Source organism: Rutidosis leptorrhynchoides, chromosome 6 (assembly GCF_046630445.1).
Source record: "Rutidosis leptorrhynchoides isolate AG116_Rl617_1_P2 chromosome 6, CSIRO_AGI_Rlap_v1, whole genome shotgun sequence".
Lineage (NCBI taxonomy): Eukaryota > Viridiplantae > Streptophyta > Magnoliopsida > Asterales > Asteraceae > Rutidosis > Rutidosis leptorrhynchoides.
Window position 1 is genome coordinate 48,114,057 of NC_092338.1, and position 20,324 is coordinate 48,134,380.

The window sequence follows — 20,324 nt, forward strand, 5'->3', positions numbered from 1 at the left end:
GCTCCGAGACCCGACGGTTTCAACATTCTCTTTTATACCAAGTTTTGGGATATCATAAAAGGTGACCCCTTGGAAGCTTTGAACACGTTTTGGGAATCAGGAACCATAAGCAATGGTTGCAACGCATCTTTCATCACCCTCATCCCAAAGGTAAACGATCCTCTTCATTTTTCACACTATCGTCCGATTAGTCTCATTGAAAGTTAATATATAATTCTTTCAAATATTCTTGCAAACTGAATTTGAAAAATAATTCCAAGACTAATTGGACACGAACAAAGTGCATTCATAAAAGATAGAAACATCCTAGATTGTGTTCTTATCGCACTCGAAACGCTTGATGATTTAAAAGCAAACAAAAAACAAAAAGTTATATTTTTAAAGTTGATTTTGAAAAAGCATTTGATTGTATCGATTGAGATTTTCTTACCGACGTCATGCATTTCATGGGCTTCGGGCACTGTGATGACCCGGAAATTTCTGACCAAATTTAAACTTAATCTTTGTATGATTAACATTTCCGACACGATAAGCAAAGTCTGTAAAACTGAATCTCAAAATTTTTGAACTACTTTTATATATTTAAAAACCCTTCGATTGTTTTCGACGATTCGCGAACAATTATATGTAAATAGATACATATATACTATAACTTGAAAAGGTAACAATGTTTTAATTGCATGATACCGTACATTAAACTTATTGGTTTATATATCTAATTGAATATATATGATTTAAAGTTATTTGGTAAACGATAGTAACATTCGTTTATTGATTCAATTGATATTCAGATAAGTTAACTAAAGCGTTTAAGATGAACCAGTAAAACACTAATTTGCTACAGTATTTTCAAATTGCTACAGTACCCAAAATGCTACAGTGTTTGCGAAAATCACTATTTGCTACAGTAAAATTGACTTTGCTACAGTGAATTGCTACAGTAAAAATTGACTTTGCTACCTTAACTTTGCTACAGTAAACACTATTTTAAAATGTATTTTAACAAATAACGAGACGATAATTTATAAAAGTAAATGACCAAAACACTCGAAAGTTTAAGATACACTTTGAGTGATATAATTTAGGGATAATTTAAGTTTATATTTTGACAAAGGTACGAGTCACGAAACGAAAAGTACTAGTTTTCTCAGCGTACGAAAGGGCGTTCGAAAAACCGGAACCGGGACATAAGTCGAGTGATGACATACGACTTATCAGAACAAAAATTACAAGTCAACTATGCATGTGAATTTAATATAATATATAATTAATTATATAAATTAAATATATTATATATAATATAAAATTATGTCGACAAACAAGAAGTTAAAAATTTGTGAGCTGTCCCAGGGTTCCATGCGATCGCATGGCCTTGAAGCACAAATCCCATGCGATCGCATGTGGTACTTTTTCAGGTATGATTGCTATAAATTGCAGTTTTTGGCTCGAGATAATCACACACATACACAAATATAGATATACTCCATAATATTATTTATTATTATTATTATTATTATTATTATTATTATTATTATTATTATTATTATTATTATTAATAAGATTATTATTAATCTTATTATTTTTATTATTAATGTTATTATTTTTGCGATACAAAAATAATAATGTACATAAAATATTACGACGGAGTGCTGTCCAAGTAATTTTCAAAACGTGTTTCCAAGCGAGCTAGAGCTAAGAAAAATATGGGTTATTGCCAAGGAAATTATGGGTAATGTTCGAGGGTATTTTTGTGAATCAAACCTCGTGTTTATCATCTCCGATGCGTCTACGTGTTTTTCTACAATATTGTATATCAATATTAAACAGTGAGTTTCATAAGATCCCTTTTACTCTCTACATTTTTGGGCTGAGAATACATGCAAATGCTTTATAAACTGATTTACAATATTTATATGCGTGAGTTTCATTGCTCCCTTTTTAATTGCTTTTGCAATCTATATTTTTGGGCTGAGAATACATGCAATTTATTTTAAACGCAATGGATACAAGTACATACTAAATTCTACACTGAGTTTGAACTGAAAATCCCTTAGCTTTGGTAACTAGTAGCTGCCAGTACATAGGATATGGACGGGTGGGCGCGAATAACAGTATATGGATCCATAGGACTTGACATCCCCGTCCGAGCTAGAGCGCTAGCCTTTTAACGGACGTGTGTTATTTGAGTTTAGGACACGTTGGTTTGCGTGTATTAAAACGAATGGGGTATTTATCATTATAACATTAAAGCTTAGTTACCAGGGTGCTCTGTTATGTAGAATCTATTGATAAACGTTTCTGGATTAAACAACTGAAATCTTGTGATCCACCTTTATATACAGATTATGAGCAACATTAAAACTATGAACTCACCAACCTTTGTGTTGACACTTGTTAGCATGTTTATTCTTAGGTTTCCTAGAAGTCTTCCGCTGTTTGCTTAGATGTTAAACAAGCTATGTGCATGGAGTCTTACATGACATATTTTTCAAGGAGACGTTGCATTTACCAAATCATCACCATGTATCTTATTTTGACTGCATTGTCAACAGAAATGATGTTGTAAACTATTATTTATGGTGATTGTCTATATGTAGAAATCATCAGATGTCGAAAACCTTTGATTTAAATATTCATTTATGGTGTGCCTTTTCAAAAGAATGCAATGTTTACAAAACGTATCATATAGAGGTCAAATACCTCGCAATGAAATCAATGAATGACGTGTTCGTCCATATGGATTTGGAGCGATCGTCACAGTTGGTATCAGAGCGTTGGTCCTAGCGAATCAGGTCTTGCATGAATGTGTCTAACTGATAGTTGTTAAGATGCATTAGTAAGTCTGGACTTCGACCGTGTCTGCAAGTTAAAAGTTTTGCTTATCATTTCTTGTCAAAAACTACATGCTTATCATTCTTAAGTCCAGACACGTTTTCCTGCATTTATTGCATAAATAGTGTATAGACAAAAATTCATATCTTAGCGTATCTGTTACTGTAAACTTTTCCTGATATCTTCCGAAAATTTCTCCGTGATTTATGGAATTTGGTATTATATATACATATGTAAATTATGTATTGAAGAATACCAAACTAAATTCTATAATCTAATTCATATCAAAAATCATCTCCCTATTTTTACAAGATGGATCCCGTATCTAGTTCAAACTCTGACAGCTATTCCGATATGGATATTCACCTGAATTCCGAAGACAGTGTAACCGGAATGGATCAACCAATTAGCCATCATCTATTCTGGATGAATTGGGGATGGGTTCGTAGCCTACTTAATCATTGGACACAAGAAGAAGGTGATCCCTTCCATCCACCACATTGCCCTCTTGGCGAAGAACCTGAAGCACTTACTGGCGAACCTGTTCGAGACACCATTTTCTCTCTCATTTCCAGAGTATCTCATCACGATAATATACTATCTCAAATTCTGGATCGTATTCATCCGCTCGTCCGAACCGCCAATCATCCCGGTGTAGTAGAAGAAGTCAACGAGCTTCGTGCTCGGGTAGTGGTTTTGGAGAATATGGTGCAAAGGTTACAAACACCAGCAGCATCACCGGCATCAACAGTACCACCGACAACAACACCAACAGTACCATTACCACCACCAACAACATCCGCATCGCAAACCTCAACTTCACAATCTATTCCACGAGCATCAACGTCATACGCACTGTAGTTACCAAGAAATACCAGCAACAATAACCGATGAAGTATTAACTCATTTCCCCTGAAGAAATTTTATGTATATTTAATATATATGAATTTTGAAATCAAAATAAATATTTTCGTACTAAGCTATTACGTGTGAATCTTAACTGGTAGGTACTACTCGGTTAGTTCATATTACTAATATGCAATGATGTACATCCTTCATTAACGGCTTAATCATCGATAACTACAATCTCTGTTTCAATTCAATGAATTTCATTTCATAATAAACCAAGTGTATTATTCAATAACATGGTTGATTTTACACTTTCATCTTCGATGCACTCGAAACTTTCTAGAAAACATCATTTGCACCTTGTGAAGTTTGCAAGAATTCCACGAATATCAACACCCTTCACCAAGGAATATCAATAAGAATAAATAATGAAGTATTGATTTTATTAGTGAAATACTCCACGAAGATTATGTAATCTCTAATGTTTTAGAGATTATTCATTTCTAATTCAAGTTAAAAATCAAATGAGCTTAATATGATATTAACTCATTAAATCTGTATTACATCTGAAGAAATATACATACATATATTTTCATAAAGACTGTAATGAAAATTCTTTTGTACAAAATATTAATTGTGAAATCTTTAACGGGTAGGTAATACTCGGGAATATATAAGTTCACAATTAATATGTTACACTGTACATTCTTCAACTTTGATTCAAAAATTATTAACTATGCTCACAGCGATATACAATCGTTTCCATACAAATTCAATTACATATTCTGATATTGACGGATCAGAATCCAAGTCAAGATTTAACGGGTGACATCATTCTTAGATCTCTACATCTTTCAAAGCTATACTTTGACTTCAAAAATGTGAAAGATCCTTTAGCATTGTTATTACTGAAAATAATCTTGCCATCCTTTTCAAAGTATCCAGTTTTATCACACTTTCAACCAGTCAACTTTGACTTTTCAGATTAACCTTATTGTAACCTTGACATATACGTTTTTGTTACCGGGGAACCTTTTATGTTCCACCACATTAGCAGTAAATTTACTAACAACTTCATTAATCCTTGACCTTCTGAAAAATCATTATACTCATTAAAACCCTATCATGTACTCATCCACATCTTGTAACAATAATTGCCATACCAACTACCAGGAATTAGCAACCAGTATTTTGAATCTCGCAGTATTTTCTACGACAACAGTTATATATAGATAACATCTATCTTCTAGACTTACAGATTTCGAATATGAAGTTTCTGAAAAACACCTTAAACTACGAACTAGTTCTCGAAATCTTGAAAAAATGCTGATGAAGCAGCAAAAACTATAAACGACCTTAACAGTAAAAAGTTTGATGATAAAGGATAGTGTGCTGGCAAAGCTCAGAAAAAGAGAAAGTTTGGAACTGGAAAACGGATTGAGCAAAGTATGAAAGATGCTGTGGATAAATCACAAGGACGAAATCTGCCTTCAAAGAATCCAAATGATTCAGTATCTGCTGAAGCCATTAACGAATACCTTGCTTCCGAATCTAAACCCTTGCGGACAATATTCTTCATCATCCTCTGATATTAGAAATTCTAAGATATCATCGAATCTTTCATTATAAATATCCTCCATATTTCTGGAGATAATTTCATAATCATTCGTATCGGAAATCAATTTTCTCCTTGCGATATCTGTGTTATATCATAAAAGAAACTATTTTAGCTTCTAAATTCTGAAACTTTCAAGTTTAAAATATGAATATTTTGAAAGTGGTGTTGGGAGCTGAAGCATGAGTTAGTATAATATAATGACACTTGATCAACGTGATTATATTACAGTAAGTCATGCTGAGTTTCTAATGGAACGTGATAAAGGTTCTCAGATCATACCCTCATCATGAACCATGTTACATAACTCTTTCATTCTATTTAACCTCTAAACAGATCAAGAAAATATTTTTCTTGATGATTCGGTCTTTTCCAGATATTCTGATAATTTGACAAATCAATATCGTGCCATTACAATTTCTTTCTTAGAACATTAACTATGTTCATTCCGAAATGAATAGCTACGAATTCTAGACCATTATTCGCTTAACTTAAGGTCGGGAAGAGAAAACGAAAGCATAAAGCTCCGAAATATAATGGAGAATATAAAGCCCGATAACAATCCCGAAATTACAAACCGTGTATATCAATGCGTATAGCAATATAAAGGCACGGGAGAATGAAAAATACTATAACCCCAAGGTAATAGTAGAAGAAAATAACTTCCTCTGGTGGCAGATGAAAAAGAAGAATGAAGGATACGATAGCCAGGAAAATATCAAGAATCAGAACTGGATTAAGCATTTTCACAATCTATTGGGATGTATGAAATAAGAAAGAATATTATAGGAGTGTTGAAAATAAATGAAACGGAAGAGGTCAATTTATAGCAAAATATCGGACGCAGCAATAGAGGCAGATTACGCATTTAATCAAAGAAAATCCTAATTTCGGCAAATTCTAAAGAATCAAATCTTATTTAGATTATGAAGATTTTCTATTCCTTAAAATTCGGAAATCAATTGTTACTACATCAAGAGGTAAGACGCATCTCTATTCTCCATTTCACTTGATTACGATAACTTCTCTCATACGCTTCGAGTAATTGGATTATTTTATCCATATTATTCAAACATAGATAAAACTTTATTATCAACTCATATTCGTCATTAAAATATTTTTATTGTTAGCCATGACGACCTCACTCAAATTTCGGGACGAAATTTCTTTAACGGGTAGGTACTGTGATGACCCGGAAATTTCTGATCAAATTTAAACTTAATCTTTGTATGATTAACATTTCCGACACGATAAGCAAAGTCTGTAAAACTGAATCTCAAAATTTTTGAACTACTTTTATATATTTAAAAACCCTTCGATTGTTTTCGACGATTCGCGAACAATTATATGTAAATAGATACATATATACTATAACTTGAAAAGGTAACAATGTTTTAATTGCATGATACCGTACATTAAACTTATTGGTTTATATATCTAATTGAATATATATGATTTAAAGTTATTTGGTAAACGATAGTAACATTCGTTTATTGATTCAATTGATATTCAGATAAGTTAACTAAAGCGTTTAAGATGAACCAGTAAAACACTAATTTGCTACAGTATTTTCAAATTGCTACAGTACCCAAAATGCTACAGTGTTTGCGAAAATCACTATTTGCTACAGTGAAATTGACTTTGCTACAGTGAATTGCTACAGTAAAAATTGACTTTGCTACCTTAACTTTGCTACAGTAAACACTATTTTAAAATGTATTTTAACAAATAACGAGACGATAATTTATAAAAGTAAATGACCAAAACACTCGAAAGTTTAAGATACACTTTGAGTGATATAATTTAGGGATAATTTAAGTTTATATTTTGACAAAGGTACGAGTCACGAAACGAAAAGTACTAGTTTTCTCAGCGTACGAAAGGGCGTTCGAAAAACCGGAACCGGGACATAAGTCGAGTGATGACATACGACTTATCAGAACAAAAATTACAAGTCAACTATGCATGTGAATTTAATATAATATATAATTAATTATATAAATTAAATATATTATATATAATATAAAATTATGTCGACAAACAAGAAGTTAAAAATTTGTGAGCTGTCCCAGGGTTCCATGCGATCGCATGGCCTTGAAGCACAAATCCCATGCGATCGCATGTGGTACTTTTTCAGGTATGATTGCTATAAATTGCAGTTTTTGGCTCGAGATAATCACACACATACACAAATATAGATATACTCCGTAATATTATTTATTATTATTATTATTATTATTATTATTATTATTATTATTATTATTATTATTATTATTAATAAGATTATTATTAATCTTATTATTTTTATTATTAATGTTATTATTTTTGCGATACAAAAATAATAATGTACATAAAATATTACGACGGAGTGCTGTCCAAGTAATTTTCAAAACGTGTTTCCAAGCGAGCTAGAGCTAAGAAAAATATGGGTTATTGCCAAGGAAATTATGGGTAATGTTCGAGGGTATTTTTGTGAATCAAACCTCGTGTTTATCATCTCCGATGCGTCTACGTGTTTTTCTACAATATTGTATATCAATATTAAACAGTGAGTTTCATAAGATCCCTTTTACTCTCTACATTTTTGGGCTGAGAATACATGCAAATGCTTTATAAACTGATTTACAATATTTATATGCGTGAGTTTCATTGCTCCCTTTTTAATTGCTTTTGCAATCTATATTTTTGGGCTGAGAATACATGCAATTTATTTTAAACGCAATGGATACAAGTACATACTAAATTCTACACTGAGTTTGAACTGAAAATCCCTTAGCTTTGGTAACTAGTAGCTGCCAGTACATAGGATATGGACGGGTGGGCGCGAATAACAGTATATGGATCCATAGGACTTGACATCCCCGTCCGAGCTAGAGCGCTAGCCTTTTAACGGACGTGTGTTATTTGAGTTTAGGACACGTTGGTTTGCGTGTATTAAAACGAATGGGGTATTTATCATTATAACATTAAAGCTTAGTTACCAGGGTGCTCTGTTATGTAGAATCTATTGATAAACGTTTCTGGATTAAACAACTGAAATCTTGTGATCCACCTTTATATACAGATTATGAGCAACATTAAAACTATGAACTCACCAACCTTTGTGTTGACACTTGTTAGCATGTTTATTCTTAGGTTTCCTAGAAGTCTTCCGCTGTTTGCTTAGATGTTAAACAAGCTATGTGCATGGAGTCTTACATGACATATTTTTCAAGGAGACGTTGCATTTACCAAATCATCACCATGTATCTTATTTTGACTGCATTGTCAACAGAAATGATGTTGTAAACTATTATTTATGGTGATTGTCTATATGTAGAAATCATCAGATGTCGAAAACCTTTGATTTAAATATTCATTTATGGTGTGCCTTTTCAAAAGAATGCAATGTTTACAAAACGTATCATATAGAGGTCAAATACCTCGCAATGAAATCAATGAATGACGTGTTCGTCCATATGGATTTGGAGCGATCGTCACAGGCACAAATGGGTAAAGTGGATCCTTTCATGTCTAAATTCGACATCCATTTCGGTCCTTGTAAATGGCTCGCCAACTGACCAATTTTTCCCCAAAAGGGGAGTAAGACAAGGTGACCCGTTATCTCCGTTTTTTTTATTATTGCAAGCGAAGGTTTAAACTACCTCCTAAATGTGGCCTTAAAAGAAAAATTAATAAAATGAGTCGAGGTTGGAAATGATAAAGTAACCGTGTCACACCTAAAATACGCATATGATACGATATTTTTTGGAGAATGGAATAAAATGGAGGTCAAAAACATTCTTAAAATCCTTAAATGCTTTGAAGATTTTTCGGGTTTGAAAATAAATCTTAGTAAAAGTTTCGTGTATGGAGTCGCTTTGTCAAAAAGTGAATTAAATTTACTAGCAACTTGGTTCGGGTGTAAAGTGGGATCTTTCCCTTTTAATTACCTTGGACTACCAATCGGAGCAAACCTCAAACTACATCAAAATTGGCAACCCATTTTCTAAAAATTCAAAGTTCAACTCTCAAATTGGAAAGCCAAAACTCTATCATATGGTGGAAGACTCACTTTAATCAAGTCGGTACTTAGTAGCATACCTTTATACTACTTATCTCTTTTCAAAGCCCGGTACGTGTTATTAATGATCTTGAAAGTATGCGTCGAGATTTCTTTTGGGGTGGGTCTTCGGAAAATAGGAAAATGGCATGGATAAAATGGAACCAAATATTATTACCATACGATTCAGGAGGGCTAGAAGTGGGACACCTTAAATATAAAAATTATTCCCTTTTAATAAAATGGTGGTGGAAATTTTTAAACAATGAAAACTCTTTTTGGGTAAGGGTAATAAAAAATATGTGCGGGAAACATGGCGGTCTAAATTGTATATCCTCAATACCGGAAAATGTCTTAAAAAAAATACTCGGGAAGAACTTGGTTTAATATTATTAATATTGAGCACACCTTAAGCAATTTAGGGTGTGATATTTCTAACGGTTTTGTGAAAGTAATAGGTAAAGGGACTGAAACTAATTTTTGGAGCGACAAATGGTGCATGAACACTACTCTAAAAGACTTGTATCAGAGGCTATATCGTTTGGAAACCAATAAAAACTGCTCGGTTGCTGACAGGATTACATGGAGAAATGTTGCAGATTCTGCAACTCATGCACCCCCTTGGTTTCGATCAGCAGAACCATTGTGCTGCCCAACCTACTGTCTCGGCCCACTCTGCTGCAAGATACTCAACCCAATTCAACTGGGCCTGGGCTGCTAATCCAAAATGGCGTGTTGCCTCTAATCTTATCTCGCTTACTACCCTTGTGAATGACATATCATGCACCGAAAAAGAGTACGATGAGTGGATTTGGAAGTACTGTAATAGAAACATTTATTCTTCCAAGTCCCTGGTCAACCTATTAACTGAGTTCGAAATTGGTCATTCTACATCACTAACTCCTACGGTAACAAACAAACTCGTTCCTCAAAAAATTGGTATTTTCGTTTAGAGAGCTTCCCAAAATAAACTTCCTGTAAGAACGGAGCTCGATGCTCGAGGCATTGATCTTCACTCCACTAGATGCCTCGTGTGCGATAATGATATCGAAACTTTACGTCACCTCCTTTTGAATTGCAACACCGCAAAGGACATTTGGGAAAGGATCCGCAAATGGTGGAATCTTGACCATTTAAACTTAAATAACATCACTGATATTGCTAAAGCTCATCACCCTTCATTCTCCACACACACCGGTTCACAAATCTGGCAAGCTATCGTTTGGATCACTTGTTATTACATTTGGAAAAACCGGAATGACCTCACCTTTGGTAAATCAAAAGCGTGCCGCCCAAAAATTATCTCCGACCTACAAGAACAAAGCTTCATATGGTTAAGAAACCGTGGAAATAAACTAAACCTCGAGTGGCTATCTTGGATGAGTAACCCACCGATCTTTGATGTAAACCCCGTGGATAGAGATGGAATCGGTTGACCTCAGGTTTTTCTCCGATCCCCTTGATCTTATGTAACACCCAATTTTTCTAAACATGATGCTCGAGGCATCATACGGAGTCTAAGATTAAGTATTTGATAGTTTGGATGTAATGAGTTGACCACGTTTGACTTTGGGATGTTGTAAAAGTGAAATTGGAGTACATCAGGTAAACTGTCGAGTTTGAAGGGGGTTTGTCGCGTTCTGGTGTAACATCCCGTTTTCCCCGTACATGTCTAAAGGTACATATTTAATCGTTTGTACGCTTACAACTCATTCTTTATGTGATGAAATGAAATAATTTGTGTTAGTTGATGTGTGAATATATATATATATATATATATATATATATATATATATATATATATATATATATATATATATATATATATATATATATATATATATTTAGAATATATGCATATATAAGCATATGCAAGGGCTTTTGTTGATGTTAACTCATGTGAGACTTAAAGATGAAGTTTAGACGTGTATAGGAAGCGAGAACGAAGCATACAAGTCAAATAATTAATTGTTAGTTTGTTGCCGATAAACTGGTCAGGCCACGCCTAATGGCGCGCCGCGATGACCATTGCCGCACCGCGGCACCTCAAGCAAACTAGAGTCAGGAGGCACGCTAAGAAGGGTCGATTTTTCTTTTATATGTCGCGCCGCGGAGAAGAAGGTCGCGCCGCGACCAATAACTAGAATCTGAGTCAGGAGGAGTTTAAACAGCTCACATTTTTACGTTGTTCGTCGCGCCGCGGTAATCAGGGTCGCGCCGCGACGTTTCTGACAGGCTGACTCCGAATCTTGTTTAATTTAAAAGAGTTTTAGGGGTAGTTTGATAATTTCGCGTGTAGATCTGATGGGAGCATAAAATCTCCACCACTTATCCATTTTATTCATTTCATTTCTATTTTCTTTCTCCATTTACTCTCAAAACATAAAACCCAATTGATTTCTAAGTAAGATTTGAGAGTGAAGATTTGTGAATCAATTCTTGGAGCAAGAATTAAAGTTGTTCTCCTCGTTCCTAGCTACGAGTGGATAGTGTTGGTAAGTCTTAACTCCATGTTTTGAGTTTTAGTTAATTTATGGCTAGGGTTTGGCCATTAGAGGCTTGTAAGACCCATTTGGGGGTTAAATGGGTGAGCTTGGGTTATGTTGATGTAAGGAAAACCCAAATGACTATAACATAGGGTTTGATCTTGTGAATTGAGGTTGTAAGTGTCAAATGGTGTTGTTAGTCACTATTACACTTTTAAATTGATGAAAAAATTGTTAATGAGTTTAGTTTGACTTGATTTGTGAGTCTAAGTGTTAAAACAGGTCAAATGAGTAATGGTTGACCTAATTGGGCGAAATGGGTATGAAATACCCTAAGTCGGTGTTAGTTAAAGTTAGTAGACTTTGAATCACTAGCTTTAGTGATTAAAGATGAGTCTTGGCCATTTATGGGCGGTTTTGGTGTAGTTGAGTTATTTAATGCAATTGGGTCATTAAATGCTCAAGTGTAAGTATTGTGGTTAGTTCTACAAGTTGTGAATTAAATGTGTACTTAATGTATTAGGTACGTTGCTTTGAAGTTTCGGAAGTGCATAATCATTATCTTGGTATTAAGGTGAGTGGAATAATTATGCGTGTGCGTATATAATGTATTTATTTGTGTAGTATGAATGTGGCATTGTCGCGGTGTTCAAGACACCACATTCTAAGTAACGAGTAGTATTATCGCGGTGTTCAAGACACTGCTCATTGTTTTGATTGACATGTGGTATTGTCGCGGTGTTCAAGACGCCACATTGTCATGGGAGTGGAATTGTCGCGGTGTTCAAGACACCACTCATTGTTTTGATTGACATGTAGAATCGTCGCGGTGTTCAAGACGCCACTTTGTCATGAGGGTGAGTTAGTCGCGGTGTTTAAGACATCACCCGGGGAATTAGTGATTACGTGGTGTTTAGGTAACACTAAAGGATGTTATGAACTCCGACGGTCTTTTAGGAGTACCGTCCCCTTGTACGATTGGTTAACCATGGTTGTGTGAATTTGTGTTTAGCATATTAAATTGTGAACTATATGATATTAATGTTGCTAGCTTATCGTGAAATGCGGATAGTAGTTTATGCATGATGTTTGCATGGTTGTTGAAATGCTAGCTTGTATGCGGTATTGTGTAAGTGATTGTAAGTAAGTATGTTATATATGAACATGTATAATTATTGCATTCACTAAGCATTAGCTTACCCCTCTCGTTGTTTATCTTTTTAGATGCAGGTGCGGATAAGGGAAAAGGGGTTGTTGGGCACTAGGTGTCCCTTGATGATGCTTGTTGAAGCTTTTGAAGTTGGCCTAGTGTTTTGGGTAGTTTAGCCCCAAACCATGCTCGAAGTGTTGTTTGGTTTAAAACTATCATTTGTGAATGCGTCAGACTTGTATTACATTGTTAAGGGCCTTCGTGCCGTTTGTGAACATTTAACTTGTGATGTTGTTTAATGGGTTATATGTAACCGGTTAATTTGGCGCTAACGGTTTATCATTTAAAAAAAAAAAAATTATCGTATGGAATACGGGTTGGGTTGTTTCATCTGGTGTGTCGCGATCCGTGACAAACATGGTTGAAACGCGATAACTTCTGATACATGATTCTGTCCCTTCTGTCGCGTTTGAGTGCTGTTTATCGCGTCCTGGTATCGCGAAACGCGACGAAGTGTCGCGAAACGCGAAATGTCGCTGTAATGACATTTTAACCCATTTTAATGGAATCTTTTGAGGGTGTTTTGGTAATTTCACTTATGGACGGTTTTTATATCCAAATCAGTTCCAAGGCTTATCTTATCTCCATTTTCACACATCAACACTCTCACCTTCAAACCCTGGAGAGAGAGGATAGAGTTTAGCGAGAGAGAGAGCTCCATTTGGAGAATAAGAATGGTGTTTCGGGTCAAATCTCAAGTGTTAAAGTTGTTCCACTCGTCAACGGCATCACTTTGGCGGTATTGGTAAGTTCTAACTCTGAGTTTCATTGTATGATTTGAGATTCAATGTTAGGGTTTTGAGATTGTTAGTTGTAAAACCCATTTAGATGATGAAGATGGTTTATGGAAACTTGTTATTGTTGATACTTGGCGGGTTTTGAGTTGGTTAATGATTTAACCATGTTCAAGGCTTGTAGGTGATGTATAATCACTAGTGTTAGTGATTATAGAAGTGTTGCCACTTTGGGTGTATTTGGGTTGACTAATTTTGAAATGGGTCAAAATTAGGGTTTAGGTGTTAAAATGGGCAAGATTGGTATTTAACACTTATGAATGGGTTTAATTGGTATATTAGGATCATTCTCACTTGTGTTAGTGATTATTGGTTAGTTTGAGTGCGGTTTGTGCTTGAAAGTGCATTTGGGTCGAATTTACACTAGTTGTCAATATGGGTTGGTTTGTAATCCATCCTAATTGTGTTGTTTATTATGTGATAATGGAATAGGTAAGTTCCATTGGCGTTTGCGGATTTTGATTTGTGCATCCATCAAGGCTTCAAGGTGAGTGTAAATATATTATATGCGTATGTATGCATAGGATGGGTGCGTGCGTGTAGGGCGACCCTTGCTTGGGTTTACTCTATGTATGTGTGGGAGAATGGACTCCTCTTGTGCTTCGGGTCCATGTGATACGCTTATGCGTTTAGGGTTATTACCCTTGGTGTTGTGATTTGGCTAGCGTATTGGATAAACCCTTGGCGATGGGTTTGATAGCATTTGATGTTGAGAAGATGAATCTCGGGTGGTGCGGATTCATGATGACTCGGGTAGTTCGGTCATCTTGGTGATGAGGTGGTGAATTTCGGGTTGTGCGAATTCACTAAGGCTCGGGTAGTTCGGCCAACCTCGGTTGATGGAATGGTGAAGGAAGTGAATCTCGGGTAGTGTGAATTCACTAAGGCTCGGGTTGTTCGGCCAACCTTCATGGTTTAGGGTTAAGGGGTTAACCTTGTGGTATTATCGGATGTGTTTTTGTATATACGCATATATATACTTATTTATGTGTTGTAGCTAATATTACGGATTTGGCTTGGTGGTACGTTAGGTATGGCTTGCTAGTTATACTCGGTATGCGTTATGTGTTTACTTATTGTGTTTGGTTGTACGTATTCATTTTATGCATATGTATGTATATAGTATGTTTATACTCACTAAGCTTTCATAGCTTACCCTCTCGTTGTTTACATTTTTATAGGTTCGCGAAGTGGTGGCTCGGGTCAGCGTGGACACTAGTGAACTTGCGTAGGTTACTTTAGAAGGCGTGCTTTTGGATTGATTAGGATTGGGTAGCGTATCCCCAATCACCATGCTCGGTTTTGTTGGACATTAAAATAGTCGGGTCGTGTATGCCCGTTTGGCTATTTAAACTCATGTATTAAATGTTTTAAAGTTATCGAACTTATTATTGTATTAAAGATGTTTTTGGAAACATAATTGGGACCTAAATGTTGTTAATATTAATACGTTAAAAAGAAAAAAAATATGGGTCGGATTAAATACGGGTTGGGTTGTTTCATCTTAAGCCTAGACGGAGATAAAATGGGCTGCCCCGGGGTGCTTTGTCACTGGATTTCTCAGCACTGTGTCCCGTCGGCTGCCCAGCTTGTTTTTCAAGTGACGTTCTCCTCCTTGGTTAAAGTGAATGGGTTAGGGAGTTTTCCTGCCACTGACGCCTCTAAATTGTCACATTCATTTCGAGTTATTTTTTTTTTCCTTTTCCTGTATTCATGTATAGCAATCTTAAGTGAAAACATATTCCTAGAGTTGTATAAGGCTTCTATGCATATTCATTTTGTAATTATGTTTTGATTTTTAATAAAGTTGATCTTTCAAAAAAAAAAAAAAGTTAATATTAAACACGGGTATATGTTCAAAAGTGTATGTATGTTGGTGGTATATTAAGAAATAAAAAATTGTGCGGGAAAATATAAGATATAGTCAATTTTTCTCAACGCAATTCGTCGTAGATGAATAATATATTTATTTTATGTGGTAAATAATTAAAAATTATCAATCTAAGCTGGCCTTAATTTCAAGCAATAACTTGCTTATATCTATTAACCACTGGTAGTGATATATACACAATCAATTTTTATAAATACACAACTAAACATGTTTTACGTTATTATATTGTACAACACTATAAATCATGTTTGGTGTATATTTGTAAAAATTGGTTGGGATCTCACCCATATATAAACCTCGCACCCCTGCAACAAAATAAAACCTACCTTCGAGAAACTAACCGAAATTCCATTAGTAAAACTCGCGCCACTTAATGGTTTATTCTTAACTTGTTTTGATTTTCTCAACAACAATGGCTGCCAACGATCCTGAACAACCAGATGTCGACAATATCGCCGCCGCCGCAGTTGAAGACGAATACATCAGAGCACTGGTTGCTCCGATCGTCCATCTCGAACCAATCGCTGTTATTACCGGTGAAGAAAACGAAGACGCTATACTCGATCTGTAACTATTCTCAAATTAAATTATTTATTTAAATAATTGAATTATTGCTCTGTCATAACCTCTGAGTTTTAATTATAATTTATTATTATTATTTCAGTAAGGCAAAGTTGCATAGATTTGATAATGATGGAAATCAGTGGAAAGAAAGAGGTGCTGGATCTGTTAAGCTGTTACAACATAAGGATACTAAGAAATTTCGCCTCGTTATGCGTCAATCAAAAACCCTAAAAATATGTGCTAATCATTCAGGTATGCAGTGTTTACGTTCCGCGTTTTGGTGACTAGCATATCTCGACCCCGCCCGTACTATAATAAGCCGGTCAACAGTCAAAAGTCGGGTCAAATGCGTGATAGTTCGGATCAACGCTGGTCAAAAGTCAAAAATTCATTTAAAATCGATCAAAAGTCGGTCAAACCGATTAAAATTGACCTAGTTTAGTTTAGTGTTACTTATTTGTATTATATTAACAATAATAGCGATTATAGATACAAACTGGTCAACGAAAGTTTTTGACTTTAAAATATGTGTATATATATTTATATATATAAAAGTCAAACGTAAGTTGTCTCAATGTTTTAAGTCGCATATATAAGTTCTTTGATTATTTATTTATTTTTTGTAAGATAAATAGGTTTTGAGCCCGTGCGTTGCACGGCTACTCAAAATCCGTTTTAAATAAGTCATGTGTGTATGAACATACTACAATAATATGACATGTGTGTATGAATAAATTTCTGTAGTTTTTCTGATGCTCGTAGTAGTATAGAGGAGTAGGGATCAAATAGGAATTAAATTGTGTAAAATCGGGTTTAGTGAAGTTTTAAAATTAAATGGGTACATATAATAGTTTTAGTATTTAATTTGGGTATATATGATAATATATGATTTACTTGAGTATATATGTGATTTTAAAGGTTGATAAGGGTATATATGAATAATTGTGACATGTGGAAGTTACACTTGGCATAATATGCAATATTTAAGGAGCTAATGACATGTAACCTAATCAAATTTCTGATGATCGTAGTAGTATATAGGAGTAGAGATCAAATAGGAATTAAATTGTGTAAAATCGGGTTTAGTGAAATTTTAAAAATTAAATGGGTACAGATAATAGTTTTAGTATTTAAATTGGGTATATATGATATTATATGATTTACTTGGGTATATATGTAATTTTAAAGGTTGATAAGGGTATATATGAATAATTGTGACATGTGGAAATTAGACTTGGTTTAATATGCAATATTTAAGGAGCTAATGACGTGTAACCTAATCAAATCTCTCTTTTAGATTTAAGCCCGTTCGTTACACGGCTGCTCAAAAACCATTTCAAATAGCGTTAACCTGCAATATTCTAGTTCAACCGATTTATCAGTTTCTATATACATTGTTGAATTTGAACATTGCAAACTGAAATGGGAATCACACCTATCTAAAAACATATAACTAATAATCAATTACTAATGATTATACATTATGATGATCAACATACAAAGTAGTATAGTATTCTAAGTGCCAATATAAACTTGGCAATCTAGAGGTTAAATTTCTGGATTTCTTATAAGTGACAGTAGGTTGTTGAGGGTATAAAAAATTTAACGTAAGCTTTGTGTACTAATGCATAATGTATAATTATTCCTAAAAAAATACATATCAGTTGTTTATTGGGAATTTTAAATACCATTGATAATGATTTGGCTAATTCGTTCCTAAATGTACCAATTAACTAATTTTAATATTTTAATAGTATTTATTTTTAATAAAATCAGAAATTGTTAAGATTTAACATGTGTAAATTCCACATGGCGTAATATCCTATTAATAAGGTGCTAATGACATGTAGGCTATTTTAATCTCTTGTTTATATAAGTATATAGATAGATGTTTATATAATGTGTGATTTTAATTTTAATTAATTGTTACGATTGTTGTAGTTACTAAGAGTACTTCGGTTCAAGAGCACACTGGGAATGATAAGTCATGTGTGTGGCATGCTGCTGATTTCTCTGATAGTGAACTCAAAGATGAGCTTTTATGCATTAGATTCGCGTCCGTTAACAGTAAGTTTTGTTCTTATAGCTTGAGCTTATTGATGTTGATCTGCATTTGTGTGTGATTCGTATGTTTCTCTGATCTGTGTTGGTTAGTTTCATTGATAGCTTTTAACAGATTAAGAATATGTTTCTCTGAACTGTAATACGTTTTTTTTTTACTCTTTGTTGTTCTTTAGATTGCCAAAAGTTCATGAAAACAGTTCAAGACGTGGCTGAATCTCAACAGGACGAGGAGGAGAACGAAGCTGCTTAAAATGTTGCTGAACAAGAGAGCAGTAAAAGAGTCAAAGAGTCATCTGATGCAGCGAAGGCTGCACAGGCAGAGTCAAAATCACACTAAACCAAATGTCAAGCGCATTGTCTCGGGAGTCAAATTATACGTCTGTGGGGTCTGGTAAACCTTTGGGTGATACAGCAAAGGGTCTGATGTGTTGGTCTTGTTTTGTTCTAAATTGGTTCCGGTTAAAATATCAGGGTTTTTACACATGGGATAGTCCATCTGTTGGTCATTGCATTCATTCATTAATTTTTTATGTTAAGTTGCAAAACTTCAGTAGCTAAATAAATTATTTCGGCTTATTTTATCAGTTTTGGTCTAGTCTGTTTATTTTAACCCACTTAACTACAAATCAAGCCCAATTTGAATGGTCAAGCTATTTCAAATTTCGCAAGGTCTGTTCAGCATCCTCTTCATTTACCAAAACTCTTAAATAGCTCAAGTGATATAAACCCAGCTCAAGCATATGCTTTGTTGGGGTTCTAAATAAAAATATTGTTTGGGTGATATTTGTTTACTTAATGGTTCCATAATGAAAGCTTGAAAAATGAGGTTAAAAATAAAACGATGAAATGAAATTTACAATGTTAAGAGTATACAGATTTATTAATGTATACAACATGGTTTCAGTATTTATAGATCAATAATTGTTAATTTCAGCTAATCGGTATGTTGTTTCAAGCGAAGTATTGTAAAACGAGAATGTTGGTCACAAAAAAAGTGTGGATTCGAACAGGGTCCAGAGAGTTTTTATTCTTCGCAGATTGAAAATGTTACGGTTAAGGTTACGCGGTCTGTTGGCGTCGAAGCATTCGGGGGACAGTCTGACCCGGTTTCCGACCCATCATTTATTCCCGTTTGGATTTGGCTTGTGTGTCTAACAAGTGTGTGGATGGTTCGGGTATCAAATTCGGTTCTATAAATGCTGCTGCCGTGCCAAGTAAAGACTCGGGGTCTTGGGCGTGTTTCAAGTCGGGTAATGTTGGTACGAAGACAAGTGGGGCTGATTGCGCGGATGGTAGCGAGGTCGATATTGAGGTTTATCATGAAGAAAATGGCTAGCAAGAACAAGTCATAGAAAGCGAATGTTAATTGCGATCGAGTTGAGGACGGGTTTGTACTAGTCTAATATGGTCGGGGTGGTAGAAAATACTATGATTGCACTAATTCGTCTTGCCAAGATTTTTGTAGAAAGTGGTATATTTGAACGATAACAAAAAGAAGGGTGTTGAACCCGTTGGGGGTTGTGGGTTCAAAAGGATTGGAAAGGAGACGTACAAGCTTCGTGATAACGAAGACGGTATCGACTTTAGTGACGCCTGTTCAAAATTTGTACAAGATCTTGTAGAAGTTCATGTTGGTTCTTCGGATGCTTTAGCCGAGCCGATTGGAAAATGATTTTTTCAAAACCTTGTGGACTGTGGAAAACTTCCTCCCTCAATGGGAATTTTGGTTTGAGATGGTAACACAAATGTTTTAACCTACAAGTTTGATAATCGTTCCGGCAAGAACTTCGACTCGAGACGGTAAACGGCATGTGAGAAAAGTGGATCAGAGCACTTTTTTCTTGGTTTGTATCGTCTCATTTTGCTTAGTTTGTGATTAGGTTTCGTTAATTTTTGTGTTTAGTTTGGATGTTTTATGGTTTAGATCATGTAGCTTTGTTTTGGTTTGTTCGGTTGATGGATTAGTTAGTTTGGATA

The 20,324-nt window shown here is 34.7% G+C and overlaps 2 protein-coding genes across 2 annotated transcripts; both read left to right on the forward strand.

Annotated features, from left to right (window-relative positions):
- Positions 1-9,928: 9,928 nt before the first annotated feature.
- Positions 9,929-10,774, forward strand: LOC139853613 (uncharacterized). The gene is made up of 2 exons (XM_071842993.1): positions 9,929-10,246; positions 10,292-10,774. Exons 1-2 carry the CDS (start codon positions 9,929-9,931, stop codon positions 10,772-10,774), a joined length of 801 nt encoding a protein of 266 aa, XP_071699094.1.
- Positions 10,775-16,063: 5,289 nt separating this feature from the next.
- LOC139852817 (ran-binding protein 1 homolog b-like) lies at positions 16,064-18,874 on the forward strand. Its single transcript, XM_071842154.1, has 4 exons — positions 16,064-16,286; positions 16,384-16,535; positions 18,225-18,350; positions 18,521-18,874. The coding sequence occupies exons 1-4, from the start codon at positions 16,132-16,134 to the stop codon at positions 18,595-18,597; spliced, it is 510 nt and encodes a 169-aa protein (XP_071698255.1). The 5' UTR covers positions 16,064-16,131; the 3' UTR covers positions 18,598-18,874.
- Positions 18,875-20,324: the final 1,450 nt, after the last annotated feature.